The sequence below is a fragment of the Myotis nattereri genome (assembly GCF_964212035.1).
Source record: "Myotis nattereri genome assembly, chromosome: 17".
Taxonomy (NCBI): Eukaryota; Metazoa; Chordata; class Mammalia; order Chiroptera; family Vespertilionidae; genus Myotis; species Myotis nattereri.
Window position 1 is genome coordinate 30,485,693 of NC_138092.1, and position 19,028 is coordinate 30,504,720.

The 19,028-nt window shown below is 40.1% G+C and overlaps 1 protein-coding gene across 1 annotated transcript in view; it reads right to left on the reverse strand.

The window, feature by feature from the left end:
• The window catches only part of TOX (thymocyte selection associated high mobility group box), a 300,436-nt gene that overhangs the window by 146,274 nt on the left and 135,134 nt on the right, over window positions 1-19,028 (reverse strand). The window contains exon 2 of the mRNA XM_081111627.1: window positions 4,343-4,408. Within this exon, the coding sequence (XP_080967753.1) occupies window positions 4,343-4,408 (66 nt within the window). The remainder of the gene's footprint in view (window positions 1-4,342; window positions 4,409-19,028) is intronic.

The window sequence follows — 19,028 nt, forward strand, 5'->3', positions numbered from 1 at the left end:
GCCCAGAACTCAAGCAGTAATTACGTACAAGGAAAAGAGGAGTCAGATTCAAAAGTTATGCAAAAAGGTGAATCAACACTATCTGCAATTAACTCAGGGCTGAGTGATAAGGGAGACTGTCCAAGTTTCTGTCTTGGGAGATTGGGTAGGTGGTGTGAACTGTTATGACTACAGGCAATATAGGAGAAAGAAGTGTAGGGGGTGAGGGAGTTGGTTGAAGATGATGAATTTTGATTTTGATGCACTGATATGTTGAGTCTGAGCTATTGTCAGGGACAGGTGTCCAGTGAAGTTAAATCAAACCCAAAACTCACATGAGAGAGCTGCCCTAGATCCACAGGCACTCTTCAGCTTTTATATTCAAAATGTGTGGTTTGAAATGTATGTCCAATGCTCAATTGTGTGATTCTAGGAAAAAAAATGATATTTGCTCTATTTTATCATTGTTGTTTTTTAACCTTGAGATGTAAGGGCCCAGGTAAGAGAAAATTTCAGTGGGATAAGAGAAAAGAAGCAGAGAGAAACCTGATCACCACCTGAAAATCATCTAAAATGGGGTTCTCAGTGCAGGACATTTAATAGTTTGAGTTTACTATGATGCTCAGAATTAATAATAAAAATTTAGTTCATACTTGAGAGATATTTGTTCATGGAAAGAAGAAGGAAGAAAGGAAACTAAGAAGGAGGAAGGGAAGGAATGAAGAAACTGTGGGGCCCAGACAGAGGAAACAGTTTAGTGAAATAGAGGCCAAGGTCGAGGAGGAGGTAAGTTATTGAAATATGTTCCAATCAAGTAATCAAAGCTTCTTCATGACTTGACACCAGAAAAATCCTCTGATTCCCAGTATTAAGCAATTATTTCTTATATAAAAAGACCAGTCCTTTTCCACAATTTTCCTACAGGACCCCAAAGGAGGCATGAAGGAGAGGGCTTCCTGGGTCAGAGAAGTGGTGAAACAGGTTGCCAGTGGGTGTGGAAAACTTGGAATAAACAGGTAGCCATGGAAAACGATATTCTGGGAACTGCCATACAAGAAGGAGGAAGGAGAAAAAGTAATGGCACATACTGGTCTTCAAAACTAAACATAAGTAACTGATCTTTGTGCCGTAGGAAGTTCTGACCAAGAAAACCAGACTCCTTCTTCTGTTTCCTTTGATGTACGCAATTCAGATGAACATTTATAGCTCGAATACAATCATAGGTGAGGCTACGGAAGGTACTATAATTCTAGGGACTGGAGAAAGGGGCTGGGATTTTTTTTTTTTAGGGAAAGAGAAGGACCTCATAGCATGTGAATCTGAGTGGGTCTGGGAAATGTGGAGAAGAGTTGGAGCTTGGGGGAGAAGCCCACCCGCTCTGCCTTATGGTTGTGTATTCTGGCACATGGTCAGTCAAACATGACAGGTTAGGAATGAGAAAGGGGTGAATTGATGAGGGACTGTTAGCCACTCTTCAGTCAACATTCCTTTCATTAGCCCACTCACACTGTCCCACAAACTCTACAGGAGGGAACCTGTGATTTCATGAGGTATTGAGCAATGTGGGTCCTCTTAGCCAGTCTGGAAAGACACAAAGAAATCTTGCATTGCATGGTTCAAATTCTATCCAGAGTAAGAACTTTTTAAGCGGTGTTTGAATTAAAGCACTGAGTGGCCAGCCCACTTTAGCCATTATAGGGGAAAATAGCCAATATTCCAAGAATGGAACCAGAGAGGAGTGGAAATGTCATGAGCTTTTATTACATACTTGTCAGGCTTATTATGCAGTGGTATATTCAATTTAAAAGCTGCCTATCAATACAAAATGATATGCAAAATATTTTAAGGATTCTATACCCACTCAAGAGGTATAGAATGCATGCAGTAGATAGTGCCAAAGAGCCCTTTGGGACTGTCTAAAAGAATATCATTAATTTTTACAGTGTGCTTCCATTGCTGGAGCTATTCCAGCATTGGCTTTCTATAAAAATCATTTCAAGTTTAGAATTATGCTATTTGCTTGCAGCAACATCACAGGAGCAGTAGTGCACCATATGTTCCTACTTAGCAACTTAGTCTGTAAGTCCCAAAGCATGTACTGATTTGAAAATTGAACAGGAATTATAATTGTTGAGTGATGCTATGAGGCAAGTTGTCTTGGATTACTAAACTATGCAGATGTTTGATGTTATGTAGGAAAAAAGAACAAAACTTTTTTTTTTTCCTTCAGGATGACTAAAATCTTATTTATGGTTGCTGAAAGGGGTAAATTGATTAAAAGTCCCTAAAAGAATACCAGGTAATGGATTCTTGACCACACTATGTTATAGTAAACAAAAGAAATGCTAAGTGCAAAATTTAGCTAAGGCTATTGAACTTGTATAATTTGTAAAATTTATCCTCCTCCACCCAGAGTTTGTATTATCTTATATTAGTCTGTTTTTAAAAAGCAGTACATTCTAAAAATGTTTTCATGTATGCTACATTATTAAAAAATAGTTTGATTCTGGCACACAAACCTGCCATATCTTACAAAAACAAAATATTTGGAGCTCTTTACTCCTTCATAAATTTTACATTCTTAGTAACTCCTGACTGAAATGTTAAGAAAAATATTGTTAGCTGTTTGCTTTTAGCCAGGGCTTAATATTATCTGCTGTACTTGAATTTAAAAATCTAAGGACCCAAGCTGTCGTGATGTATATGCTTTGAATTTCTAATCCTTTATCCAAAAGTCTTTAAGAAGGACATAATGATTCTCTGAGAGGGAGCAGCTGCTTTATAACCGCAATCATTTATTGAGTTTGTGTTTCTACTGTTTCAAACAAATTCAATTAGCCCTTACACTTCAAAACCCTAAAGGCACCAAAGAGATGATACTGGGTTGCTCTAATCTAATAGTAATACTAAACTTGTCAGTACAGTTTTGGGATTGATGGTTAGAAGAAAATTAATAGTAACATTTTTCATTTTTTAATCAAACAGTCCTATTCTGAACCACCTATGGATCTGGGAGGCTACTTAGCCGAATGAATTCAGTTCAGTAAGAATTTTAAATGCAAAGCTCGGCCTTCCAAAGATATTCTGAGTGTGATCAACTCGGTTGAATGGAAGAAAATGTTGTCTGGATCTTTGAACTTCACCACGACCTTCTCGTCTGAACAATATAGTGTGGTTTCTAGAATGTCTGCCAGAGGAGGCAGTGATCGTAATGACTTCTAAATGCAAAGTTCACGCAGAGGCAGGCCTGCCTCTGTTTTGAGTTAAACACAAGACATTTTGTTCTTAGGGAAATTTCAAAGCCCTACAGAGTGCATCCTTTACATATACATTAGATTTAACTCACTAACAACCACCATGGACAACAACATAAGTTTTCTAATCCCCTCTGCCCATTCCCCTCCCAGTTAACAAATCTATTTGAGTAGTCATGTAGGTTTTGAAAACTATAGTGCTATGTTAGAGTTTCCACCATAGTCACTGTTACAGGAAACTCCAAGCTACCATGGTTTTATAGTCTTCTAGGAAAAAAATACATTCAAGTGCTTCAAATGCTCCTATGAACTCACCCTCACTTTCATTCATTCATTCATTCATTCATTCATTCATTCATTCATTCATTTTTGCTTACAATGTTCTTACCTATTATGTTATACTGGCACCCTAGGGCAGTTATAATTTTTGCTTTAAATGCCCTTGCTGGATTGAAGGGCCTGGTCTTAAAGTATCTAAAAATAAATAGCCAAGCATTGACTTTTATAAATGTATCCATTTACATTTTCTTTGGACTTTTTGTTGTCACTTCTCATGATTAAATACTGTGTCAATCATTCCCAGTGAAATGGATACAAACGTGCCCTTGGTAGATTTTAATCACATCATGCATTTTGGCTTGAAAGTACCCACCCCGTAGGTTCTGAAAGCAGCCATATAGCGCTCATCGGCCATGTAATTTTGGTTATAAATATACCATTTTCTTGTCCCAACAGTGGATAATTAAAGCTATCTGTGACATGTGTAGCTTAAAATGATTAACTTGTCTCTAGTCAGAAGCACACATAACCTGCACCTGTAAAGACTTTATTTCCTAAAGGTAAAACAACTGTTTAGGGAAGATCATGCTGGCAAAACAGCTGCTTGCCGTTCTGGAGGGGAAACAAGGTAGTATCTTTCAACAAATGCCAACTCTGGTGTTTTATCAGCTCTATCTCATTAACTGGAAACAAGGCTTAAATGCTTTGTTTATAAATTATGATTATTCCTGATTGCGGCAGTTACTGATAGTGCTACTCATTTGCAATGCAACTCTTTGAATTTGTTTAATTACAATTTGAAACAAGGCAGAGAAGATTAATTAACCCACCTGGCTGGCTGGCACGTAGTCCTGGCTCGGCTCTGTCATGCTCATATACATGTTCTCACCGTCAAACTGCGAATGAAATAATAGTAAACATTCAGCAATCTTGACTGTGTGCAGGGCTTTTTGTTTGTTTGTTTATTTTTCACCATCAAACTGGAAACTCCAAGCTACCATGGTAAACAGTCACCATAAAAAAAAAAAAATACTGTGGTTGGGAATATGGAAGAGCTGTCCTAGTGAGTGAGCCACATCTTTTCTTTGATGTTTCTGTTGTCATCTTCCTGACCCTGGATGTCAGTGATTTGGAGTAATTAGTGCTCTAGTAATTACAGCAAGCAAGCAAGAAATGAATGGTTTCCTTTCATCTGCAATCTGTTTTAAAACAGAATGGCTCATTTTGCATACCCTGTATACATATTGCAGTTCAGTTGTAATGAAGTATTAAATGAATGGCATGATTTCTGGGGTGGGAGGGGGGTGGTAGGAAGATAATGGAAAATAAACTAAGGCACAGCTCAATGCATTCTGGGCTTAGCTCTCAAAAATGAAAAAGCACAGAGTTTTCATAATAGACTAACACTGGCTTCATCACAATAGCTTTATGATTAAAATTTTTAACTTGATAATAATATTTGAAAAAAGCATGTGCCGCTACCTCCATAGCTAAGAATGATAATAATAAATAACAATAGAAATATACAGGCTCAATTCTTAAATTTCCGTCTCAGAAGTTTTTCAAAGGCAGAATAAATAAATGTAAGTATTACGAATGCATAGAAACTCATACACAAGTTTACAAGTTAGGAACAAGATGGGAGGTGGACATTCACCAGGCAGGGCACTGCTGAACGAGGCAACTGTTTAAGTAAGAGCAATAACAACAACATACTTTCCATTATTTAGGTTTTTGAAAGCAGTAATCACTCCATTCAGACTTAATCCCCAGCTATCTTTAGTCACCTGATAAATGGGCAAGGCATTCCTTTTTTCTTTAAAGGAAAAATTTTCCCAAGGAATTAATCAAATGGACTAATACAGTCAGCATCAAAGAGCCGAGAATGAAAATACTTTGATAGGCAGACTAATTTCAGACATGGGAATGGGAAAATCTGAAAAAATTACTTTTTAAGGCAGAAAAGTGTTATTGATGGAGGTGCAAACACCAAGTAATATGGACATACGTTCTATGCCATTAAAATAAAAAAATTGTGTTCTAGATATTGCATTTCATCACCTATCAGCTAGTAGCCCAAGAGGGTTGTCCAAACTCTGGGGACACACCAAAGCTTCTGTGAACTGTAGTCAGCAGCAGTGGGTGCCTGGAGATTCACACCAGCATCAGCTGTGTGAGTAAAGACTGCCCTGAGGAGACTGAAGCACTCATGAAGTTAAGTTCAAAGAACAAAACATTTCTTCACCCATCACCCTGCAAATATATTTCATGTTATGTGAACAAACTTATCCAAACAGATAGGAAACCACTAATTGAATGATGTGGTTCTTAAGGCAAATAAGAAATAGCACACGAAGAAAAGACTAGCTGGACATGTTGGTGGCTTTGTCATCTGGCTCAAGAGCCCTGAGTCCCAGTGGCTTACCCAAGGCCGCTTTTCCATCAGTCAGGTGACCGGTCACCTTCCACCCAGAGATGGTCCAAGCCCCCGTCAATCGGCCTGTTACTCCTGACAACTCAAATCCTGACAAAGCATCCTTTAGCATTTCTCCACCCCCACCCGCTGTTGGTTTGTTTGCAAATGTTTTTAATGCTAAGATGCCAAAGAACCATTTAAAATATGGACAGTTTCTCTGACTATAACAAACTAAATTGCACAGAAGTAGTGAAGTGAATCAAATACTCCACTGCCTATGCATATTCTATAAATGTGTTACTTTCTATTTCATCTTCTCTAACTCATTTGCTAAATCTGGTGTCGTTTTCAAGCCAACTAAGGCTTTGGAGTTTTGGTTTTAGTCTATCCAAAATGTATGCTAATTAAGCATATTCAATATACTGCTCTTGATAAGGACTCTTTACTCACAAAGTACCAATGCTTAAGTAATGTTGCGCCAAGGCTGAAACAGCATTTTAGAATAAAATTTAAGTTGCTATAGGCATAACTATTTTATTGAATAGATTCTATATCCCCATCATCTACTTGTCTCTTTACATTCACTGATGCATATTATCTGATTCAATCTTCATAAAAACCATGATTTAGGTATTATTATTATTATTATTATTATTACCTACATCTTACAATTTCAGATAGAGAGGCAAAGAATTTAAGCTAGATGCTTACGGTTACAAGCTCTTAAAAGGCAGGTCTAGGATTTAAAGCCAGGCAGCCTGGCTTTCTAGAATATGTGCTAAACCTCCAGAACATATAAATATAGTCTGAATCATAATGATGAATTAACTATCAATTCTGAAAGTGTCAAAAATTATCAAAGCAGGTCATTGGCAATATCTCAATGATGTTGAAATATTGTCCAGAATGTCTATGGAATTGTGAGACTTACAAAACACATGACCCTCAAAGAACAAAGCGGAAAGTATCATACTCCCTGACTTCAAGTTATATTATGAAGCGACAATAATAAAAACAGCATGGTACTGGCAGAAAAAAAATAGGCACACAGACCAATGAAACAGAATTGAGAGCCCAGAAATAAACTCACATGTATGTGAGCAAATACTTTTTAACAAAGGAGCCAAAAACATAAAATGGGGAAAGAAAGCCTTTTAATAAATGGTGCTGGGGAAATTGAAAAGCCACATGCAAAAAAATGAAACTAGACTGCTATTTGTCACCATATACAAAAATTAACTCAAAATAGATCAAAGATCTAAATATAAAACCTGAAACAATAAATTACATGGAAGAAAACATAGGTAATAAACTTATGGACCTTGGTCTTAGAGAGGATTTTATTAATTTGACTTCAAAGGCAAGGAAAGTAAAAGCAAGAATAAATGAATGGGGCAATATTGAAGTAAATATCTTCTACACAGCAAAAGAAATCATTAACAAAATAAAAATGCAATGAAATGAATGGGAGAAGATATTTGCAAACAACACCTTCAATAAGGGATTAATATGCAAAAATATAAATAATTCAACAACAAGAAAACAAACAATCCATTTTAAAAATGGGCAGAGGATCTGGACATGTCTCCCAAGAAGAGATACATATGACCAACAGATATATGAAAAGATTCTCAGCTTCACTTGTTATTAGGGAAATGCAAATCAAAACTACAGTGAGCCTGGCCAGATGGCTCAGTCATTTGAAGCATTATCCTGGACACCAAAGACTGCAGATTTGATTCCTGGTCATGGCACATACCTAGATTGCGGGTTCAATACCTGGTTGGGGTGTGTATGGAGACAACCAATCGATGTTTCTCACATCGTTCTCTCTCTCTCTCTCTCTCTCTCTCACTCTCTCTCTCTCCACCCCCTTTCTCTCTCTGTAAAACCAATAAAGAAATAACCTTGGATGTGGATTAAAAAAACAACCTACGATGAGATACCACATCACACCTGTTAGAATGGCTATTATCAGCGAGACATGTAATAGCAATTGTTGGAGAGGCTGTGGAAAAAAGAACTTCTCATTCACTGCTGGTGGGAATGTGAACTGGTATAGCCACTATGCAAACAGTATGGAGGTTTCTCAAAAAATTAAGATAAGAGTTAGCATATGACCCAGCAAGATAAATGTAGTATTATTCATTGCAGCATTATTCATGGTGGCCAATACCTGAAAACAATTCAAGTATCCTTTGATAGGGGATCAGATAAAGAAAATGGGGTACATATATACAATGAAATACTAATAAGCCACGAAAGTAATAAAATATTGTCATTTGCGATGAGGGAGGGATTTTGAGAATATTATTCTAAGCAAAATAAGTCAGATGGAAAGAGTCAGGAACCATATGATTTCACACATTTGTGGGATATAAAACTGAAAGCAAAAAATGAACAAATAAGACAAAAACTCATAGAGACAGACCAAAGTATGGTGGTTACCAGGGGGGAAGGGGTGTGGGAAGGAGGTAGTAAAAGATAAAGGGGGTCAAATATATGGTGACAGAAGGAGCTTTGACTTTGGGTGATGAACACACAATGCAATATACAGACAACATATTATAGAATCATATACTTAAAACCTAACCAATGTCACCCCAATACATTTAAAAATTTAAGAAACAAACAAAAAAAAAACCCCATGAGCCTTCGTGAGCTGCCAATTTAATAATCAGGTTGGTAGAATGTTCCTGGATGCTTTCCAATTAACCCTTAAAAAACCGAGACATGGTATGATCATTAATTGTATGTCTACTTGACGGGGCCACATGTGCCCAGATATTTGGTCAAATATTATTCTCGATGTGCCTGTGAGGTTATTTTGGGGTGACATTAATGTTTGAATTGGAAGACTGAGTAGAGAAGGCTGCCCTCTCCAATCAGTTAGAGGCCTGAATAGAACAAAAACGCTGATCGTTATGAGAGAAAGAGGAAACACCTCCAGCGTGACTGTTGATCTGGGACAGTCATCTTTTCCTGCTTTCAGACTCAAACTGAAACATCAGCTCTTCTTGGGTCTCAAGCCTGACAGCGTCTGTACTGGAACTATACCATTGGCTTTCCTGGGTCTCCAGTTTCCTCACTACAGATGGTGGGGCTTCTCAGCCTCCATAACTGCATGAGAGGATTCCTTATAATAAATCCCTTTCCTTGTCTACTAGTATATACATCCTGTGGGTTCTGTTTCTCTGGTGAACGTAACTAATACAAGTGGCTTCCTCTATTCCTTCTCAAGATATTCATGACTGTTCCAAAAGCTTATTTCTGGAGGACATACAATGTAGAAACACATAAGAGATGGCATGTATTTCATGCTACTGTTTTCTTTAGGGGAGAAGAAGCCATGCGAGTTTGCCCTGAGAGTCTGTGGTCTCAGAGTCCACTCCCTGTGCCCTGGTGCATCCCCCATGCATTCACAACGCCTCTTCATTCAGAATGCCTCCCTGCCCTTTTACTTGTTGAATTCTCCTTCCATCCCTCAACTCCCCTGAGTCAGGGCTGAGCTCTGGGCTCCTGTAGGCAGTCCTCTGGTTCCAGACAGGCCTTGTTGTTAGGGGACTAACTCCACTGGCTGTGAGCACCACAGGGGACAGGACACATCTTAGTGACCTTTAGTGCCTCTGTATCGGAGGGGCAGCACATACAAAGTCCTCAAAAAATGTCTAGTTTACAAAAATGAAATAATATTTGCTTGATTAAATATATTGCCTTCCCAGAAAAATCAGTGACTTAGAAGAAGAAAATCAGGCTTTCAGATAATGGTTTGAAGGATTTTAAATGGAGTCAACTCAAAGTTTTACCGTGAATTAAAACTGGTTGCTATAGGAGTGCACGCTTTTAAAAAGAAAAAAAAAATAATGTACAGAAAAAGCTCAAATGCTAGATCCACTTTTTCCTCAAGATTTTTAAGTATAAAACATACAGATTGGCCAAGAATCAAGAAATCCAGATCTAAATGAGTGTATGCCTGCTTCTGACACACAAACTAAACCACGGATGTGTGTCAGACAGGCCTATCCATACCCCTTGAGGTGGGACCCACTCTTGGGCTCAAGAAGAAAAATAAGCCAAGATTCTAGGGGCCAACCCCTCCCCACATAGACCTTGTCAGGTGAACATCATCATTTTACTTTTCACATCTCCACCCAATCCCACCCTGTCCAGGAGCTGGTTCCAGGGATCTCGACAGGCCTCATGCTGATGCAACATTCTTAGGATGCAAACTGTGGCACGGGGGCATATCATGCTGTCATCTGAAGTAGAGCTATATAGTGCAATAGAGTCTTAGAATTTTGGTCTTGGAAAGGTCTCTGAAGGCATTGTAGCTGAACTCCTCATGTTATGACAGAAAGAAACAGACTGTTATTGGCCACGTGGTCCATCTATGACTAGAATAACGGTCTGGATTTCCAGTAGAAGAGTTGTCCACGATGACATACTGCTTCATACTCCATCACTCATAAACAGTGGGGAATCAGGCTCTACGACTATTTGGGAATGGCTTGTTTGCCAACCCCATGGTCTTGAAGGCACAGCATTTGCATTATTACATCAATGACCCCACTTTATTTTACCTGGACCACATATTGGATGAACCTTAATAATAATTGTTGCAATAACATTGTTTTATTAAAAATTACTACATTTCCTTATTCTTTATGGTTATCACAGTTATTATTCTTAGAGTCAACTGAATTTAGGCATTTTAACTTTTCCAAATGTACCTAAGCATGCTAGGACTTTTAATTTCCATGTTTTCTCAATTTAAAACCTGAAGCAAAGTTTGAAAAAATAAATAGGCTGACTTATTTGAATCTAAATGTAAATGGCATCTACTCAGGATTAGCCTTTCTGACCAAGGGCTTTTATACTCTTTATTGTGTTTTTATTTCAAAGCACCAGGGGATGCAATCACATAAAAAGTCATTTATAATCTTCTACTACAGTTTTTTGAAATTGTTTTTAGAGGATATTAACCAAACCCATAATCCCAAAGAGCTTTTCAAACTAGGTAGTTATTATTTCTTCTATTTAAAAACCGAGAGCAGACATCCAACACTGTCTGAACATAGTGAATGATGAGCAAAAATGGGCAACATTAGGCTACCGAAACCACTAAAACAAGAAAAATCAAAGATAGAATGTGAAGTGTAAATCAATCATTAGCGCTGGAACAGGAAATGGGATCTTTTTAAGGAAACCATTAGAAGAAAACCAGAAAACTGCTACTGGGGAGAGTGGGGTGTGTGGGAGCTCATGGAATTCTTGAAACAGTACCACATTGTAGGGCCTATAAAAGGGAAACCTTACATTTCTGATTTTTCCTGAAGGAATATTTGATACTTTGATTTTTTAAAAAGAGCTAAAAATGGAAATGCTTATAATAGGGAGTTAATTTGACATTTTTTAGAAGAGGCATTACAATAAATCATTATAAGAGAGGGTAATAGTCTGAAAATAAAATATCCATTTTTGTATTGCTTGGTTCAATATTAGACTACAAGTCATCGAATTGTTCTTTTTCTTTCTTTCTTTCTTTTTTTTTTTTTGCAATGGAAGAAATAACTTCAGTTTGGGCCATGAAGTCAAAGCCTTAGACCAGGGGTGGGCAAACTTTTTTACTTGAGGGCCACAATGGGTTCTTAAACTGGACTGGAGGGCCGGAACAAAAGCATGGATGGAGTGTTTGTGTGAACTAATATAAATTCAAAGTAAACATCATTACATAAAAGGGTACGGTCTTTTTTTGAATAGTTTTATTCATTTCAAACGGGCCATAGTTTGCCCACGCCTGCCTTAGACTGTTCTGTGTAGAGCAAGGCGTTGTGAGCACGATGTGAAGGGAGATACTGTACCCTGAGCACAGTCATCAGGCAGCTGACACCCATAGTAACCAGTGCTACCATATCCCACGGTAATGTAGCCAACAAAAGCAGAGCAAGGTGCACCCCTACTCCACTACGCATCCTGCCCTTCGCAACGAAAAAGGTCTGGAGACACTAGAGAGAGAATAGGTGTTTATCTTCCCACTTCACGGCTGAACTTGTTCACTCAGTGGTCTAAGACAGTCTGCCTGAAAGCCAAGCCGGGCAGAATGAAACCAGTACTGACTGAGCACAGTGGGCCAGAAAGTGGCTGGCAGGGAAGGCAGCAGACTAGCCGTGTGCAGGCTATCGCTACTCAAGGACACGAAAGCAGAATTACGCTCTCAGTGCTGTGAATGGATGTGCGTTACAACCGGGGAGCACACCGAGCTGGACTAGGAAAGAGAAACCCCTCTCAGTTGAGCTCCTGTCACTTGTACTTGAGTGGTAAACACTCTGCAGAAGATCTGAATGCATAGAGAGGACATGTCCTCTGGGCATAGCTTGGTGGCTTGTAAGCTTGGTCACCGGAAGGGGAGAAATCCTACACTACCCACAACTAGAATATCATAACCGCAACTCAGAATCTGGCCTCTGTTTGGAACTGAAATTATATTCTAATTTTTGTCCTATTTTTGCACTTATTTGGGGGAAAATTGCATATCATATTTCCTTCGTTAACTTTGAGAACGGAAATGTTCAGTAAGAATGCTATGCATGTATCTTGAATCTGTACTTGCAAGTGCTACCCTATGCTCAAACTCAGTGGCATGACTCAAAGAGTCGTTAACAGCGTTATCCCTCTGTTGCTAAGGGTATGGCAGAAATGTAATATTTGTTTGTTTGCTTGCTTTGTAAACAACACACTAAACTTATTAACTCAAAATGAACACTGTATCCTTTTAAATAGTCACCTTACAGGCTCCACATTAGGATAACACCGCTATTATGATTCAAAACAGTTTTAACCTTTGCAGGTACTTTCTAAGCGCATTAAATATACTACGGCATTTAGTCTTCATAACAGTGTTGTAAAAATAAATAGAAAAACTAGACTGTTACTACTCCCATTTCACAGGTGCCAAAACTGAGACACAAAGAGGTTAAGTAACTTGTCTGAGACAGATCCAGTCACAGGTCGTGTCAGCCTGTCTGACCCTCAGGCCTTGGCCACTGGCCTTTGCTTCTAGGAATGACTTTCATCGTTCCCACGGTCATGCAGCCCCAGACACACTCCAAGGAAATATGGCCCTTTGACAAGCCCTGGCCCAAGCATTGCTTGAGGACTCTTTTTTTTTAAAAAAATATGTTTTTATTGATTTCAGAGAGGAAGAGAGAGGGAGAGATAGAAATATCAATGATGAGAGAATTATTGATTGGCTGCCTCCTGCATGCCCCTTCCCAGGGATTGAGCCCACAACCTGGCATGTGCCCTGGACTGGAATTGAACCGGGGACCCTTCAGTCTGCAGGCCAATGCCCTATCCCCTGAGCCAAACCAGTTAGGGCACCTGAGGGCTCTCTAGAGAAGTCTAGTTGCAAAGCTGTGGCAGTGTAGAAGCATGTGCCTTCTTTGCCCAGTCAGCATGGCTCAGTGGTTGAGTGTTGGCCGATGACCCAAGGGGTCACGGTTCTATTCCTGGTTAGAGCACAGGCCCAGGTTGTGAGCTCAATCCCCAGTGTGGGGCACACTGGAGATAGCCAATCAATGATGCTTTCTCATCATTGATGTTTCTATCTCTCTCTCCCTTTCCCTTCCTCTCTGAAATCAATAAAAATTTATGTATTAAACACACACACACACACACACACACACACACACACACACACACACGTGTGCCTTCTCTTTGGCTGTCCCTGCCTCCCTGCTCTCTTCCTTGCTCCCTCACTCCTGTTTTCCTGGGCTTGCACCCCCAGTGCTAACATGCCAGCTTTCACTACAGGCTCCGCTTTCTGGGCAACTTGGACTAAGACAGTGTGACAGCACTCTTAACCGCAATGCTACACACTAATCTCATCCCCTCCTTGTTCTGCTTTTATTATATTATTTTTAAGAATCATTAATTCTATTGTGCAAGGATAGAAACAAACATATAAAACAATAATAAATAGAACTAGGATTTTCTTATATCATGAAAAACAACAGTTTCAAGAAAATAGAAGCTAGTTTCTAGAAACCTTCATGAACCCCAAGATTCCAACAGAAAGCAACTCATTTTCATTATGCATTATTTAAGAAAGAAAAGAATGTATGGGTAAAAGCAATCACTCCAAATTGACTGTAGTAAATCGAATGGAAATAAGTATAATCAAATCAAAACTCGCATAAAACACACCTTTGGTTTTTACTTAAAGGCCTCCACAAGGTAGGTGTCTGAGGTTGGAAAATCGGGAGCTATGATTCCTGATCCCACATAGGAGCCTTGTTTTGGAAATGAATTTTCCACTAATTTGCAAGTTTCTACAAATTATAAAGCTGTAAAACTATATTATATAGTTGAAATTCAATGTTGCTTCAAATGATTGGTTCAGAACATTTCTTTGAGTTGTCATGTTTTAGACAAATTTTTCTGAGCCCACCTAGCAAAGGAAGAATTTGAGAAGTACGTTCAAACTCACTGGCAAGCCTTACCTAAGCTCACTATTTGCACATTGTATCAGTTCTCACCCCACTTACCATGGTAGTAAATCCTGCATAGAAGTGGAACGGAAAGTAAGAAAGACATTTCTTCTCTTGGTGGGGGTGGGGGGTAGTTCTTTCATTGCTAGTATTCCCTCTTAAGCACAGTGAACATTTCTTAGTTCCTGACATGTAGAGAAAAAGGTGATAATGTTTCTCTACACATGGCTGGTCTGGAAAAGCATGTTCTGTTCTGGGAACCTCAAAACCAAAAATATGGAAGAGACTAGCATTGAAAATGCTATTCAATTTGAATGGCAGATGTCTAAAAAAGAGGAGTTAGAATTAGACTGGTGAGGCCACAACTGGGTGGGATAAAAAATACTTCAAAAGGTTTGAGGACACACAACTCTTAAGTAATTTTGAGATTAAAATGGTAGTACCTACCTACAAAAAGAAAGGTACAGAGATATTAAGATGGAGATTCTCACTTCCCTATTATGATTACTCAGAAGATAAGATTGCGACTATATATAACAATAATGTTACATGAATAGCCTTTTGATAGTAAGAGGACAGGACAGGTGTTGAAATATATTTTGGTCAAGTTCAGAATGAACCTGGCCACTTAGAAATACAAGTGGTTCTGTCTAGGTCCACTCCATTTCCTTTGTGAGATCAGATTTGACATTCATTTTTTTTCAGGCCCCAGACAGTTTGTTTTCTAAATGAAAAGCTAATGACGTTTTAAATAAGTGGATTAAATAGCAGGAAGAAATCCAGGCATTCAGGGTGGGTTTGTCCACGGGGAAGGAAGAAGAGTTCTGCTGGCATTGTCTTTCACTTTAAGAGCCTTGAAACATCATTCCATTTATTTGTTAATCAAAAAGTATAATTTTTGGCTTTTCTTTAACACCTTCAAATACTATAGAATAACATCTATTTTGCTCCTTTTTTAGTCTGCATTTAAAACAGTGATTTCATGTGTCATCCCCTGCTGACTTAGCCCACATTTTTATGATGGTTATGGATCATTTTTCCTTGCTTTGGCTTAAGGCTTCCTGCATAAGATGTCCCCTCCCCAAGGCACCTGCATTCCACATATTGATAAATTTCAACTCTACAGTTTCTTTTTATTGTCTCCTTGCTTATAGCAGTTCTAACTCTCCCTCATTCTCCCACTTCCATTTGACTTTTTGGGGAGTACGGGGTGGGGAGAGTATTCTCCCAAATACTTCTTCAGCCCTTTTGACAACGTCCTTTTCAGCATGTGTTGCCAGAAACACGTTGGAGCTGAAACTACAAGTCTTGTTGCTGAAAACAGTGTGCCCATTTCTACTGAAAGCCTTATTTAGACTGCATGTGGGGGTGATTGGTTTCCTCTATTTTACTTTCTAGAACAGCCGTGGGCAAACTACGGCCTGTGGGATGGATCTGGCCCGTTTGAAATGAATAAAACTAAAAAAAAAAAAAAAAAAAAAAAAAAAAAAAGACTGTACCCTTTTATGTAATGATGTTTACTTTGAATTTATATTAGTTCACACAAACACTCCATCCATGCTTTTGTTCCGGCCCTCCGGTCCAGTTTAAGAACCCATTGTGGCCCTCGAGTCAAAAAGTTTGCCCACCCCTGTTCTAGAATGACACCAGATGATGCTCTTTTGCTGAAAATTTGAGAGAATAGTACTCTCAGGGGTGTGCCATCTAGCATGGTCTTGCTGTTATATCAAAATCAATGGTGAGTGACACATTTACAGATTAAGTGATTCATTTACTCATTTATTCATTCATTCATTCATTCAACATATGCTCACATAACACCTACTGTGTACCAGGTTTCAGTCTCAGGGGTAGCAACAACATTTCTTGCATATTTACTGTGTGTCAGGTACACACATGCATTGACTCAATTTAACCTACAGCAACCTTCGAGGCAGTATTTGTGTCCCTTTACCAATAAGAAGGCTGAAGCTTAAAGAATTAAGTCACTTGGAAGGGGTAGCACGAAGCCTCAGTTCCAGGTCTGTCTGATGGCAGAAAAGCACCTACTAAGATATCTGCTAAGAAAACAAATCCTTGCAAAAGAAGGAGATCAATCAACATGCAAGAGTTAGATATCCCAAAGTGACCGCAGAGTTAGTGAATATCGTGACATATTCCATGACTACCAGGACATCTGCCTTCATTCTATTATTTTAGTGACTATCCCTCCCCGCTAAGGACAATGGGTACTACGTAAGCACATACACTATGCCATCGCCCACTCTAACTGGACCAGAGCCGTCCTCAGCAGATGCAGAAGGTGTGTTGGAGAGACCATGTAGTGGAGTGATTCAGAGGAGATTTGAGACGCATCCCTGCCTCTCAGCTGTGGAACTTGGGAAGAAGGTCTGGCCTCTGTGAACCTCAATGGCCCCATTACAGGATTGTCATGAGGGCCGGCCGGACCTACATGAGAGGCACCTAGGATAACACACATGTCTAGCAGATACTCAGAGCAAGTCCCTCACTGTCTCTTTACTGCTTGGTGACCTAGACGAAGCCAGTCTTTGTCCAAGAAACTAGTCTTCTTCTCCTCCACTGCTTAAAATCCTTCAGTGCTCCCTATGGTTTCAAAGTAAATTCCAACGTCCTTAGAACTTAAGGCCCTTCCTGATGTGAACAACTATACCCCTCGTTTATGGCTGGTGTCGCTAACCAGCCAGGGCTAGTGCCATACCAGATGTTCAATATTCTTAACATCACTCCTGTCTGTATCGCTTGTTCCTCTACATTTCACCAACGCTTAATGATTTTCACATGCCCCCCCCCAAGAAAAAAATCCCTGCCTTTATTCTTTCCCACCATCTCCTCTAACTGTACACCTTTCACCTCCTACTCTGTTGTCTCCCTCCCTATCTCCTAGTAATAAATAATCACAGACTGTGTCGACCAACCTGGAACATTTCTGAGAGTGAAAGGAGCTAGTGCTACAGATTAGGGCTGGACGACAGGCCTGAATGAGGACTCGCCCAGCCAAGGAGAAGCTGCCCGCCAGAGGGTGAGCCTTGCCTGACCTCACCGATGATGTGGTCTCTGTGCCTGTGAGAGTTCTCGTGGCATCTGGTGCTCGGCGCAGCCTGGAGCTCCTTGCAGCGCCGCTGCTGTGCGGCTTCTCTCCTACACTGGACTGTGAGCTCTTTGAGGGCAGGGACTTGCCTATTTATTTGTCTGTCCCCAGCACTGAGCACATGCCTCGCCCATATTACTTACTGAGCAACATTAAATGATGAAATCAACCCAGTGCAGTATTGGAAGAACTAACGGCATTTCAGATACCTCACCATTTGATTATTCTGCAGGAGCATTTATTTCCTGTGCTTTCAGTTCCAGATCAATTTCTGTCCATGAAAATAACGGATCCTCCAGGGGCAGCAGGCAAAAGCCTCCATAAGCCAGTCCACACTCTAGGTCTCCATCTCCCTGTTCTACAGGGACAGAGATTTCTCTAGTCACTCTAGTCCAGCCGTGGGCAAACTATGGCCCACGGGCCGGATCCAGCCCATTTGAAATGAATAAAACTATTGAAAAAAAAAGACCGTACCCTTTTATGTAATGATGTTTACTTTGAATTTATATTAGTTCACACAAACACTCCATCCATGCTTTTGTTCCGGCCCTCCGGTCCAGTTTAAGAACCCATCGTGGCCCTCGAGTCAAAAAGTTTGCCCACCCCTGCATCCAGTCTGACTAGTTTGAAGAGCAGCTCATTGTATGAGAGCCTAGGTGAGAGCTGAAAGCTTCATGGTACCAAGGAGGCCAGTCCAGTCCCCGAAAGCAGTCAGTGCCCATGCGGCTCTAGACCAAGCTGGTTTATGTCTTCACACCGACGTCAACCTTCTGGTGAACACTTTGCTGTCTGAATCATCTCCAAGTCTATACCAGCAGGCTAATGAAAAGCCCACTGGGTTGGCAGACGCGGTGTAATTCATTCTTCCCTTTCCCCATGTGGTTTGTGACTAATTCAGAGCCTCCCTGGTAGGTATGGCAGAATAGGGCAGAATTTAGGAGAGATTCCATCATGGAGTGGGTTTGAAATAAGAAGACCCAAATAAGAGTCTTGATTCTGACCTTCCTAGCAGACTGGTCTTGGGAATAAAAGTAAGAATTATACTCTCTGCCCTGGCTGGTGGTGCTAAGTGGTTAGAGCATCGGCTCACATACCTCCGTTGCAGGTTCGAGGTTCGATCCCTGCTCTGGTCGGGGCACATATGGGAGGCAACCAATTGAAGTGTCTCTCTCATGTCAATCTCTCTCTCTCTCTCTCTCTCTCTCTCTCTCTCTCTCTCTCTCTCTTCCCCCCTCCTCCCTCCCTTCCACCCTCTCTGAAAATCAATGTAAAAATATCATTGGGTGAGGATTTTAAAAAAAAGAATTTGCCGAAACCGGTTTGGCTCAGTGGATAGAGCGTCGGCCTGCGGACTGAAAGGTCCCGGGTTCGATTCCGGTCAAGGGCATGTACCTGGGTTGTGGGCACATCCCCAGTGGGAGATGTGCAGGAGACAGCTGATCGATGTTTCTCTCTCATCGATGTTTCTAACTTTCTATCTCTCTCCCTTCCTCTCTGTGAAA